The 14,641-nt window shown below is 35.0% G+C and overlaps 1 protein-coding gene across 2 annotated transcripts in view; it reads left to right on the top strand.

The window, feature by feature from the left end:
• RNGTT (RNA guanylyltransferase and 5'-phosphatase) overlaps positions 1 to 14,641 on the top strand; it is a 187,011-nt gene that overhangs the window by 27,173 nt on the left and 145,197 nt on the right. For both annotated transcript variants that reach the window (XM_086745338.1, XM_086745339.1), the window contains 2 exons: positions 1,008 to 1,117; positions 1,962 to 2,063. In XM_086745338.1, coding sequence (XP_086601464.1) covers positions 1,008 to 1,117; positions 1,962 to 2,063 — 212 coding nt within the window. The remainder of the gene's footprint in view (positions 1 to 1,007; positions 1,118 to 1,961; positions 2,064 to 14,641) is intronic.

Raw genomic sequence — 14,641 nt, 5'->3', positions numbered from 1 at the left:
TACCGTCTAGGTCTGATAAAATTAGTGTTTAATTGAAAACATACATCTCAAAGATTTGGAGGGAGAAAAGTAGGACTTAATGTCTTCATCTGCTGAGATTTTTGTTTTTAAAAAAAAAAAAAAACCCCATGAAAAATCTCGTGACTAAAGATGTTTCCCAGTGACGTTAGTTCACTAATTACCAAACTACTTGTGTTTATTTCAGATGTTAGATCTCTACTGTTAGTGAGCAGCTCTTCATTTCCATGAATCCAGGAAAGCACAGAATTGTTGGTCTACAAATACTATTTATGTATTACATTTTTTTATTTAACATGTCATAGGTCAATTTTGTCCTTAGTTTCCAGTTTACTTAATTGAGGCCATACTTTTTGACACACTTAAAAGCAGTGTCACAAAGACTTCTGCCAGAAAGAGTTTTGTGACTTCTAATGTACAGTGGTTTGCTCCAGGCTTACAATACTGTTTGGGTTCAGATTCTCATCCAGAAATAGATGTCTTAGAGTACTTTGTGATTATATAGTATTTTGTGTACTAAGGATGATTAATTTGATCCCTGCAAATTCTGTATCTGACTAATTTACTATTAAATACTTGATACTAGTGTACTTTCTTTTTAATAAAAACATTTTAGTAACAAATGAAAAATAATGAGTCAGATTGATACTGTAGCTTGATGTGGGAACTTTCTTGAGAGTACTAGCTAAACAATGCCTGTTCCTTGCCGTTTACCTCCTTTAATTTGTTTTTAGTTATTTTATTTTTTTCCCCAAAAAATAACTCATTTCAGTTCCTGGGTTCATAATATGGCTCCCCACTGTGTTTACTGGCCAAGCTCAGCTGATGTATCTTGGTATTTGGGGGAAAATCTTTAAGGAATATTTACGCTAGTATTGCTTGTGAAAGTCAAGTGTCATAAAACCAGCCTTAATCTTGTATTTGACATGTTCTCATCAGCTTCTATGAAGACTTAAATACTAATTTTTATTTTTTATTTATTTATTTAGGGTGCAATTTTCTTGGAAGGAGTAACAGTTAAATACGTAACCCAGGTGACAACACAACCAAAGTTAGGAGGAATACAGCAAAAATGTCAGCAGTTCTGTGGATGGGAAGGGTATGAGAACATTTAGCACTTGTTTATTTATACTGTCTGGAAATAAGTGTTACATTTCTAGTTTTGCAGAAGGAAACGGCTCATTGTAAAAATGGAAGAAGGTGACTATTTTTGGATGGATTGCTTAAAACAAAAAGCAAGCCTCGAAAACACTCAACAGGGAAACATGAGGGTCTTGCATTGTACTATGAAATGGAATGATCAGCTGTTGATATTAAGAAACAAGATTATAGAACTGCTTTTCCATTGAGATAATGAAATGTTTTCAGATGAATTGTTGCTTTGCAAATTCCAGAGGTAGTCTAGTCCATGTGTTTGTGTAAAATTTAATGCTTGCTCAAGTTGGAGACTTATTTATACAACTGCTTTTACACTTCAGTCTTGAGATATAATACTCATTTTTATAGCCAACTTGGATTTGTGTCCAATGTTAATGAAAACATTGGTTTTAATGTATCAGATTCTGAACTCTTCCTTTCCAAATGATCCAGGGAGTTGCTCACAGTTCTTCCTAACTTGATAATGCTTACAATTCTTCTCGTGCTTGCAATTTTAGAATTCAGATATCTCTTCCTCCAAAGTTAAAACTTTGAAGTTCTACATAATTTAGTGTTTTGTCATAAACAAATATCCTTGTTCTTATCAGACAGACATTTAGTTCCTCTTGCAAAATACCTTATTGGAGAAGATGTTCTAACTCAGTTCACCTTGCAGCAAGTCTGGTCCAAGGTGTGACTCTAATTTAAAGTAAAAAATATATTGCCTTATGTGACTATTTATTGCAGAACATTAATAAACATGGGTGTGGTTTGGGTTTTATTTATTTATTTATTTTTTTTTTCAGGTCTGGATTCCCTGGAGCACAGCCTGTTTCCATGGACAAGCAAAACATTAAATTTTTGGAGCAGAAGCCATACAAGGTTAGCTGGAAAGCAGACGGCACTCGGTAAGTTCATTTTAAATGAAAAAGAAACACCCAGTAAATTGGGTAGATGGTTTGTATTTTCTCAGGGAGTTTGCTTGTATAAAGGACAAAGCCTATTCTAACAACAAAACTGACTCCAAAGAGTAATTTTTTTTTTTTTTTTTTTTTTTCTCTCTCTTGGTACCCAACATTTGCTGAAGTTTGTGGCCAAGTTTCTTTTTAGTAGCTGTTCTGTTAATTGTATGTAATTTTATTCTTCTCCATGACTCTTGCTTGTCTGTCAGCCAAGATTTGCCACCAAGGTCTTAGAATAATCTTAGATAACAGTAAGAGTTTTTTTTGAGCTAAGTAATTTGTTTATAAAAGCTAAATTAAAACTTCTAGTGATCCTTCAGAAGCTGGCTAGTATTAGAAATTTCATAGTGGTTTTTTTTTTTTTTTTTTTTTCATTCATACTGTGATCCTTTGTTCAAAGTTGTACTTCTGGTCAGCCAAAGAGTCAATAATTTCATCTTCCCTTGCCAGTTCTCTTATATTTATTGTAGGGGTGACTTTTTTTTTTTTTTTTGGTAAATAATAGACTACAATCTGATTGGATTGGTCTGTTGAACCTCTTTAGCACTGCTATTTCTCATTTGAAATGCATCCTTGTATTTAACTTCTCCAATGTTCTCATGTTAGCATTTCAAAGTAGGAGAAACACCTACACCTTCAAATACAGAATAGCAAAATAGTCTTTTCTCTGATTGTAAGCAGTTATAGATCAGTGTCAACTGCATGAAACTCAGTTGTCTAACCACATGCATCTGTTATCATCGGTTATCTTTTGTTGCTTTGCCTTATATGAAAAAGCCATGTCATACAGTGTCTCTTGCTCTACACGCAGCAGCTTGGATGAGGCATAAAAAGTATTTCCTATTCACATTGAAATAAACCCCCTTGTACTCTTGCAAAGAGGTACTGTGGCTCTTGATACAAATAAATCTTCTTGAGTAAAATTCCAAACCTCCCAAATCATATTTATTTTCATAGAACTTAATATTTTAATAGGTTGTTACATTTGTGAAATTACAACCATTTCCTTGAGGTTTTGAAATCATCATCAATGGCAACTGATATTCTAACATTCTGTTTTTCTTTAGTATTTCTGGTTTCAAAACTTAAATCAAGAATCCCAGGTATTAATGGAAATGGGTTTAATTTGTGCTACTCACAAAATTCAGATCACAACTTTCCTTTTTATTGTGGGCACTATCTTGAGGCAATTAATAATGTAATTTCTTACATCATCGTCAATAGCGTCTCAGTGACAGGAATAATTTAAATTGTGTGATACATCTCATTCATTTCAATAGCTTGATTTTTATTTTTAAAAGATTTTTTTACATACAGTAGTATTTAAGCAATTGTAATCTGCACTGAGTGCAATGACTTTAGTTTTTATTCACTTGAAGCACATTAGTAGATTTTTGCACTGCTTTGACTTGATAAGAAAAAACGCAATTACAATGAATGTACAGGCAGTAAGAGGAGGGCTGTTACGCTCATTTGTACATGGTGCTTTAGACTAACAAGAGAGTTCAGTGTTCTACATGTGTACAAGTTAGAAGGCATCAGCTGTGTGGATGAGATGTATGCTTTCAAAAAGAGGAGGTAAGAATTTTTGTTTTCAGAGTGATGGAGTTAAAATACTAGTTTTGTGTATAGATATGGCCAAAAGAAGTTTTGTTTTTAGCAGTGCATTGGAAAGCATTCTGCCTTCAGTATTCTGAGGTAAAGGAAAGTTTTGATACTAAATCAACAGTGTCTTCAACAAACAAACTGCCTTCTAAAGTTTTCCCTGCATTCTTTGTTTTGTTGGACTTTCTGTCTTTAGTAATAGAATGGAATATCCTAGGTAAGGAAAAGCCTGGAAAATACGGGGAATTAGATGTCTTATGAGAACTGGCAGGTAGCTCCCCATGGAGTCAGTCAGGATTCAGTGCAATTCAGTCTGACTAAGCTGTGTCCTATAAACAAGACCTTTCAGGTGTCTCTCATCTGTGGAGTTTGTTCTTCAAGGGTTTATTAGCTTGGGCAGAGCACGGTGTGAAAATACAGAGTAAGCTTGCACTCAGTATGGCATCCGAGCATTAAGAAATGGATGGGAATATTTGGCTTATTAACATGGACTGGCTGCGCGCACAAGTGCTTAGGTAATGCGATGCAGGCGTTCTCAGGGTCCAGGGTTACAGAACCACGGTATTGGGAGATCTAGGCTTGTTCTCAGAGCAGTACAGTGCATTCAAAAGCTGCTGAGCCTAAACAAGTGAGCTCAGCCAACTTAAACTGACCATGCAAAGAGCCAGATGGGAGTCTTTGCATTTATTACGCTTTTAATCCACATTCCAGATATACTGGCCGTGGACTTGACTTGTAAAACTATGAAAATATGTTTACAAAGTATTAATGTCCTGTGCGGCTCAGATATTGCTAATCCTTGCCTTTTTTCACAGCTTAGTCCTTCAGGAAGCCTTTGTTTTAGGGATTGGTTTACACTAATATTTTATTGTGTATTAAAGACACTTTATGGAAATGTTTTTGTGTAACTTAAGCCTATTGCTTCAAGAAATAGCAGAAAATAAATCTGTTTTTAATTTTTTTTTTTTTTTTTTTACAGAGGGCCATTTGATGTTAAAGGAAAAAATATTTCATCTGCAATGTCTCTAGTATGCATTGCCACTGAAGAATAATCTGTTCTAAACTGTGGGCTAATACAGATTGGGCATGTTTTAGAACAAATACTAAGATGCTGTAAAATTACAATGAGTGCTATTCTATAGGGTTGTAAGCTATTTTTCCACATTTCTTGTTCTGTTTGTATTTTCAATATGAAGAGTCTTTTTTGTCATATTCATGTTATTCATTTGGAAAATTTAAGTCTTATGGAATATTCTTATTTTCTTAGTCGAATGTACAAGATGCATACATTCTGAATACTAGAATTATATAGAAAATAGTAGTGCACCTGGAAGACTACCTTTTGTGAAAGAAATAAAAGTGCAAATGTAATTTCTTGTAGGAATTTTCAGTATTTTTTGACATTCTGTCTTGTGTTTTTACAGTTATAGAATGGTGAGAAAACAGAACAGATGAAGGAAAAAACTGAGGGAATTAAATCGTTCTTTTGAATTTTCTCAAAACATAGTAACTTGCAGTTGATTATGGAGATACACGGACTGATAGGTATATTCAGAGAGAAATTGGTTCTACAAAGATCCAATGTTAATGAAATTCAGCTGAAGGAATGTTGTGAAAGAGAGATTAAAGATGAAAACTTAAGCTATTATTTGGACATTTAGACACTGTGCATGATAGTTACCCTAATCAACAATGAAAAATGACTATGGCAGTTTTTACATTGGACATGCTTCTAATTATTTTGTTGTTTTCCAACAATCCAGACTCCATATGCAATTAAACAGATTTTCATTAATTATTCCGAATGCTTGTGTTGACAGGCATGACCTTCCTGAATTTAATATTAAGACATCAGTTAGTGGAGATCCATTTATGGATTCCCTGCTTACTTTATCTGAAGATGAAACCGCTGCCATCAAGTATCTCCAATATTCTGTGAAGTGTGGTTTAGATGCAGCAGTCTAGGGTTTGCCTATTACCAGTGTTACTTGGCTTGCATACTTCTTTTGGTTTGTTTTATTCTCTCTTTTTGCTTAAAAAGAGCACTGCTGTTTCATCGACCTGATTGGACTCACAGAAAAGCAGATGCCTAACTAATAATTTTATATTATACTTTCTCACTTCAATAAAACACTCTGATCTCAGTTAATAGCAATATTTGCTTAACTTAGCCAAACTTCTTAAATTTCACCATTGTTAAATATCTGCATTTCATTCCTGCAGCAGTAGTTTTCTCTAGAGGTTTCATGGCTGAAGCCTTTATTTGTAGATTGTCTTAACTGACGTGTAGTGTCAGTAGTTTCATTGAGGACTTTTACTTTTCTCCAAAGGCATTTACTATTCATAAGTTTCAACTGAAGCTGAACTTTCACCCTTCTGGTTTAAGAGCTGAGTTGTTGGTGGGTTTTGTTTGTTTGTTTGTTTTTCAGTGCGTCTTTTCATACTTTCTTAGTATTGTTGTATTTTTCTACTCATAATTTAAAAAAAAAAACAACTAATTTTTTAAAAAATAAAGTATTCTCCTAAATGGAAGAGCATTATTTATCATCTTACATTGGCTAAATAATATTAAATTGGTTAGTTAAATTACTTAACAGTGATTCTTTAAAATATTTTTGGGAAATCTACTGGAGTAATATATTGCACACTTTTGTAAGTGTATGGGTTCAGAGTCTGATCTGGGTCAAAACTCATCGTCCTCCATTCTTCTGGAGCCCTGAGTTCCGAATCTTTTGACTTACCCTTGCTTAGCCTGTCCTGATTTGCAGAGTTGGTGTCTACACTGTGGTCTTGCTTGTTCTGTGCCTTGTTTCCACAGCCCTTGTTCCACGAGCATCAGCAAGACGCACCTCCTTGTTCTCGCTCTGGGTTGCCTTCTGGAGCATGTTTGCTCCAAAGAGAAACGCAGTGTTTATAAGTGCCTGTATGTACAGATGTGTACATTTGCATCTCAGGTTTAGACAGGTGACCTTTAAATTAAAAGAGCTTTGAAGCTCGCTTAGCATTGACTCTCTTTGGAAAAATACTTCTTTAAATTATTATTATTTTAAAAAATCGCTTAAATCTGCAGGTATTCTGCTTGATTTGGTGTGGATTCTGTCCTGTGTATTTATTGGAACAGTTGTCAAACCTCTGGTGTCTGAAAAATAATTTTAATGCTAATCTATTCATAAGGCACAGAAATCCAAAGGGCAAATTTCCAACCAATAAAATCATGCCTTTTGGCTTTGTTGAGATGAAATACATGTTGTATGTTAACAGTAACTGCAAGGTATGGATGGCTTTACAAACATACCCAATTCTGTAGTGCTGTGTTTCCAAAATATACTTGCTATCTGAAGAAGATAATTGTAACAGTGTGTTCAAGGCATACTGTATGACTTTGTGTTATCAACTTTGTACTGTAAAGTGATTAACCCAGGTGGTTAGCGGCTTGCTCTATCCTCTGTATGTATCTCATTAATACTGTTTGTAGCAGATGTTTGTTCTAATGAGTGGAGCTGCATGTTCAGACAGGAGTAGGGTTGGTAAAGTAATGAGATACCAGTTTTGAAAAAAAGACTGTTACCACTAAGAATAATAAAAAGCTTTAAAATGTCTGTGGAATAATTCAAATTAATACAATCAGACAGGACTAGGTTTTATAATGATAAAATGTGACCTGAACTAAATGCAAGCTATTAAGGGGGGCAAGTTATTTTCCTACCTTTTTATTTTTCACATCTGCACATATGCAAGTTTAGTAAAAAATAATAAATACAGTCACAATACTATGGCTGTTCAATTATGGTAAGGCAGCTATTTTAAAAAAATGCAGAACAGGTAGTTCTTGCCAACGGCCATTATGTTTGAAAAATATTAATGCAAATTTGATTGCTTGCAGATATCTAAATGTGAACAAGTAGGTACAGAAGGTAAAGCAGCTCTTTGAGAATTACTGCTAATTGTCTAAAAGGTGTTTGTAACAAAATAGTTAGGAACATCTCTGAAGTTAGTTATTTTTTTCATGATTAGCAAATTACATTTTGGAAAAAAGGCCTGTTGCCTAAGTAATTCTTATTTTGTTGGTATCATAATACAAAATAAAAATAGTAAAACTACAATTTACTGTATGATAAAACTGGTGGCCAAATGTTTTAATTGTGTTTATTAATCCAGTATTTTCGATTTATCTGAAGCATATGAGTTACTATATTATCAAACTTGTGATAGCTTCCCTAATTTCTTTAGTTTAGCTTTTTGTATGAATTGAAGAAAATTTCTGGTTTTGTTAAGAACTTTGGCAGTTGCAGCCTCTTCAGAAACATACTTGTGACTATTACTTGAAGGAAATCTACTGACTGTGTTTTATGATAACTTTTCATGCATGTTGTTAAAATATAATGATGATGAGGTAGAAGTTTCTCCCTGAATTTGCACGGTTAAGTCCTTTTTTTTTCTTTCCCTTTACATGATGAAGTGATGCTTACATGCATAACTGAGTGCAAATTCCTAGTATAAAAGGTTACCCAAAAGTAACCTGTGATAAGAGGAACATATGAAAAGGTGATCATTGCTGAAGAACAGCTCTAAAACAATGGTGAAAACTGAGAAATGGATTTTTTTTGTTTGTTTTAGAAATCAAAAGGTAAAAGAGACTAGCCCATAATTAGGCGGCAAGAAAGAGAAAAGGTAGCTTGTCTGCAAAGGATTAAAGAAGAGATAGTTGAGTGGGTTCATGGAAGAACTACCACCTCTGAGAGACAGGAAGAGGTTAGAGAGAAAGTTAGGATGATAATGAGAAGGATGGAGAACAGAGAAGATTGGAGAGTAGTACTAATCTGATTGAAAGAGAAATCTATGCACTTGAGAACTCATTATTAAAAATAAAAGACCATCTTGTCATGAAAGCAGATTTAAAGAACAGAAAGATTGGCTCCTGGGAGCAAAGATGTTAACATGGAGTTGAACTTGAAGAAGACTGTTGGGAGTGAGAAAGAAGCCATAGATTAATTTTCACATTGGTACAAATAACAGGACAAGATTCCCATAGATTGGGAATTTTATGCCCAGTAGTGGAAAATGCCTGAAGTGGAGACTTACACAATTATTAGTGGATTCCTAACTTAGAGGAGAGGGACAAAAATGTGTGATGTTGAAATTTGACAGATGGCTTTGGAAATGGTGCTAACAGGAAAGTTTTGGGCCATTACTCACTTGAAAGCATTTGTGAGTAAAGAGCTTTTCTCAAGGTATGAATACCTCCTTTCTGGGCGCCTTACTTTCTGATCCTAGATGGCTAGTGAGTAAGTGAATTCTTATAGACTATGTTTTGAATTATGTCATGTAGTCATGTTTAGGCTTATACATGTTCATGGGATTGAGATCAGGAAAGAGCATTTGCCTTCTAATGACAGGATGGGGCGAAGAACCCCCATGAGAATAATCTGGGTGCTTTTAAAGCACACCACCTTTTCCTTTCCCTTCCTCCTCTCTCCACTTATTTTAAGAAATAGACTTAAATATTTATCAGTTTTGCACCATTGGTTGGTAATGCTACGTATCCCTTCCTCTGTGGTTGGGGCACATTTCTGTGGTCTGAAATTTTAAAGGGCAGAAATATTCAGGGGTTTGGACATGTATTGAACAGACTTTTCAGGACCAAATGGATTTTTTAATAGGAGTGACAGGTTTTGTGAACAATTGGGCTTCACTCAAGTGGTTTGATTCCAAGTTGAATGAGCTTTATTCAAAGCATGTGCTTATGTAACTATCAGCAATGGCAAAGCCCCAACTGTTGAGTGCTAATTACACATCATCAGTGTGTGTAGGACAGCTACTCTTCAGATCTTTGTTATTATTTTCAGTGAATATCTCAAAGTAGTAGCTGTAAGGGTTTTTCTATTATTCCCATGAAACTGTCAAAGTGGGATGGTATTTAAAAGAGAAGGCTTGGAACAAAAACCTTAGTTAAAAGGGTAAAGTAACTGCTGCTGTTCCCCTGTTGCTACCTCTACACTGTTTTGTTGAATGCTGCATTTTTAAGGTCTTTAGAAGGGAAATGCAGTTTTTGTTTACATGGCATAGTCCTTTGTGGTCCTTCTTTATAATTATTTCAACTAGTTCTTTAAGAGAAAATAAGCTCGCCCACTTTTAAACTAGTTCTGTAGTTCTGCTACCACAGCTGGAAGAACCTTGGTTTAGGATGAGTCTGGATTCCATGTGGGATTTACTTCACTGACTTTATTTTGAATAATGTATTTAGTTGGAGATAGCATATATTTTGGCTGGAAATTGAAGCTGTGAAAGTTATTGAAATGGTTGTAATTAAGCTTTTTTTTTCCCCCCCCCTCCAGTCAAAGTTAAAAGCAATAAATAGCTTTTATAGACTGCAGAACTAATCAGTTGTTAAGAACCTGCAGTTTAGCTTCTAAGTGTGTAATGATAACATAATGTCAAGGTTCTGTAAAAGTATATAAAGGTCAAATACATAATTCTGGATTATAACGTATAAACTGCTTTTCGAACAGTTGCAGAAAAGAGCAATTTATAGGTGTTAAGCACTCTAAACAGCATTCCTCTTAGTCTTCTGAAAAAGGTGATACCTAATTAATGATTGTGTGTGTTTAGGTAGGAGGGAAGATGAGATGTGGAGGCAGAAACAATGTATTTTGAGACGAGAAAGTTGGGGTTTTAGTAGCTGAAAAGTGAGTCTGCTCACTCTGTATCTTAATAACTATCCCTTATAGTGGTGTTGGGCAGTAAGTTTAGGATTACAAGACAACAACAAAAGGAGTTGCCAGATTTTGGTAGCCGGACTCATGGATGTCACTCACTTCTGTTTAACTGTATCAGTTATGAACCAGGAGAAGTCTCTCTTGATTGAGAGCCTGTAGGTCAAATGAGGCAGCAGTGTGTGTCATAAGATGTTAGACTAATACCTGGAGCTATTGGGTATAAATATTGTTACTCCTGAGAAGTTCCCACAAGGCAATGTTATTTAAAGTAGAGATGTATATTATTGACCAAGTCTGTTAGTTTCACAGCTGTTGGGCCAGGCTGAAATTGTTTTTTATCTTAGTGCTGCATTTGGAGTGGGTGGTTTGGGGTGGGGTTCTTCTGGGAGATGGTGGTGATGGTGTGTGTATGTATGTATGTATTACTAAGGCACATCCATAGCACTTTGCTGCTTCTCTATCTCCTGAAGTCTATTTTTTAAATCATTTAATCTATTTAGATGAATGAATAGACAGGTGTGACAGAACATGTCATCCTCCGTCTGGATCCAGATTGAGCCAAATGGCCAAAGAAGGCATTCTTACCCTAGGTTCTGGTTTGTCATTTATATGTGCCTTTTCAGTGTCAAGACTCTGAAAAGAAGCAGTAGAAGGAAGCTATTGTTTTTGTGTCCTTTTCTTAAGTGATAAAGGAGTGCTCCTGATGTGATACAGTACAGAAGATGTATTTTGTGAAGTAGAAGTCTTGATGCTTCACAGTTCTGAAGATTTTGACAGCTCACAAAGTTTTATGGTCACAATTTTGAGCTCTTTGAAAAGTACTGCTTAACTGATTATTCATATATAACTATTTGAATATTTGGACAGATTGTGTTCTAAGCAAGCTCTTTTGTTTATTTATAAATAGTTAATGCATTAAAATGCTTATTATGTAGCTTGTGCAGTGAATACTAATCTTACAGCATTCAACTATAGTACTAAAATGTTCTAATTAGATCAAGATAAATGGTGTGCCGGCGTGGGTACCTGATGTTCAGGCGACAAGTATTGGTGATGACTGGTTTATTTATTTATTTTCCCATTTCTCAGAGCACTTTTTATAGTGGCACAGCACGTCCTGTGCTGCTGGTGCTCTCGAGGGGATTACAGGCACATCCATGAAGTGTAATGGCTTAAGCTTATTCAGGGAAGAATGACATTCAGTTTGTAAAGATCAATTATACAAATATCTAGGGCAGTTCTTTCCCTTGGAGCTGATCTTGTAATCTGTGAGCACAAATGGCAGTTGTGCTCTTCTGTGGCTTGTGCCTGTGATGCAGGCAGAATTGACCCAGCATACGTTCTGGCATAGATCAGTTGGAAGTTAAGGGAACTTCCTTTTTCAAAGCTGTGATACTCTTTTCTTGACTGCTACATTATGGGCCTTCGCGAGAGACGTTATGGTTCTCTTGCTTAGGGGAAGAAGGAATGTAACTACTTGTCATCTGATGCTAATTCATTTGTTTTTCTTTCTTAGACCGTTGTGTAACTGCTGCTTTGCATTTATTTTCCAGCCCATTGCTTCAGGCATGAATTTCCCTCTAAATCTCCAAAATATTTTCAGACTAAAATTTGTGGAAGAGGGATAGAGTCAAGCAAGTTAAAGCAAGCCTGGCACTCAATATCTGCAATAAATAATAATAGTAAAAAATTATAAGAGAATTCAATAGTTCAGTCAAGCTTGAGATATAATTTGTTCCATTAATCTGATAGCTTTTTAAAAAAGTAATCAGAACTTTATACTGTACAGTTGTTTTCCAATAGTGTTCCTCCTTCTAATGTGGAAATGTACTTTAATATGTACTGGACTGCTTAGCATTATTAAAATTCGAGTGAGACAAAGAGTCTACTATTTGAAGTAAATTTATTAGTATACGGATTCTGTTACTGGGTCACATCTCTTCCAGCTAGTTAACAGTTCTGCATTATGTCGTTTCTGGTGTAAAACAAAAGCAGCATACGAACTCTTCAGTATATAGTAGTTGTAGATCAATTTACCTTTTTTATAGTTGAAATAATGATAACAAGACGACTTCAAATTTTAGCCATCAGGTTTAATATCCTTTTAGAAATAAAGAAACAAAACACCCACAGCACTCTTAACTTAATTAAAACCCTGCAAGGCAGTAAAGAAAAACACTGTAACTGGATAGTCTTTTTTAACCTTGTTAAATCCTTGGTAATACCAGCTCTGTTGCAGAGTTTCACAGTCTAATAATACTTTAGATAGAAAATATAGCTTTACGTTGGGTTTGAATTTGCCATCTGTTAATTTAATTAAAGACATCTTTAGCCTTAATTTATAAAACAGGAAGAACTAAAGTTTAAACTCAGTCTAAACTGTGATGCTTTATTAGGAGAAATGATACCAGTTTCCATACTACTTATGCATTTTTCTATGCTCCATAGTATTACCATTATCTCCTTTATTCCAAAACTGACTTCCCTATTAATGCTGGTGCACATAGTATGTATCCCAGTTGAGGAGATACCAATAAACTGTATAATGATGCAACATTATTTCTCTATTATGCACCATGCTGTTAGTTGTGTGACCTAATAATTTGTTTGCTGTTTTTTTTTTTTTTTTTGCATTTCTGTGCTCTCACTGACCTCTAAGAAGTAGCTGCTACATTAGCTTTCTCAGCTGATAGTTAATCTAGAACCTTCTAAGGTGAGGAAGTGTGGTCATATCTCTCTCTTCCTTCCTGTGTCTTGGTACCTTTTGGATATTGAAACTTCCATTGTTCATTACTGTAGTTTGGGGCATTCTTAAGATCTCTGTAGTAAATGTTGTCATCTACAGATTTACTGCCTCACTTTTGAAGATTTTCAGGGTCAGAAGAGTCACAGAAAAATCTTCTGTGGACCTTGGGTTTCCTCAAGCCAATGAAAAGGGAAACTTGCATTCAGAATTCAAGGGAGTGTAGTGGCTAACAAGAATAAGAAAATGAATTTGATGTTGAGTGAGGTAAGAGTGGAGGAGACTGATGAGTAGTAAAGATTATGGAGACAGATACCTGTATAAACTATGGGTTATCTGTTACCCTGCAGTGGTAACTTGCACAGTGTGTATGTGCAGGGAATGCCACCTTAGTGATTTTTGTGGAAATGGAGTTCTGTGGTCTCAAATAAGCAGGATGAATTGATGAACATTAATTCGTCAATACGTGGAGGTATTTAAAAGATGTGTAGATGTGGCACGTGTAGATATGACATGTTTTAGGGGTGGGCTTCGCAGTGTTAGGTTTACAGTTGGACTCTATGGTCTTAAAGGTCTTTTCCAATCTCTAAATGATTCTGTGAATAATAATAATCAAGCATAGCCCTTTCATTGTGATATATAAGTTGATCAATAAGACAAGAATTTTCTTTTGTTCCATACTAGCATGAAGTCAGGGCAGCAGTAGCTTGAACAGGTGTTTCGGAACATGAAGCTGGGTATTTGGAACCTTCTGATTTCTTATTAATTAGACACTGATGTGGCAGACAAACTAGGATTTTTTTCAATTGTAATGTGAGTATCGGAAAGCATTCATTTTTTAGGAAAGATGCAAAATAAAGTTTGAGGGATAACATTTTATTTTCATAATAGCTAAAGATAAATGTAATAAGAGATACATGAGATACATTTACTTACTAAACAGCAGCCTAATAACACAGTATTTTAAAACTGAGGAAAAAAAAATTCTGATTGTAGAAGGTAAGTTTGGGTCATTGATGAAAAGGCTTTGCTTTAAACTTAGAACATTATGATTGTAATGAGAGGTAAAAATAGATTAATAGTGTGGGTTCTCTCTTTCTAAAATGACAGATTTGGATAAATTAAGGGAAGAAGTTAATGGAATCAGAAGGACTGAGGAACACACTCTCCAGTGTAGATGAGAAGTGGTGTTTCCTCTGAGCTCAGCCATTTTGGTAGGAGCTTGTATACCATGTGAAGGGAATTTTTTTTTTTTTTGACACAGGGATAGTGGCAGATATCATGCCTCTGGAGTTTGCCAAAATTTTAATTTATTATAGAAGCTGAGGCTAAAAAAGATTGCTAGAATTGTACGATAGGTAAAGAATGGATTGAAAGAAAATGGCAGTGGATGGTTTTGGAAGAAAATGTATAGAAAGCTGCAAGTGGAGATCCTGAATATTAATTTTATATTGTCATTA

This window comes from Chlamydotis macqueenii, chromosome 3 (genome assembly GCF_036417535.1).
Source record: "Chlamydotis macqueenii isolate bChlMac1 chromosome 3, bChlMac1.mat, whole genome shotgun sequence".
NCBI classification, from domain to species: Eukaryota; Metazoa; Chordata; class Aves; order Otidiformes; family Otididae; genus Chlamydotis; species Chlamydotis macqueenii.
This window is presented reverse-complemented; position numbering and strand designations above follow the sequence as displayed.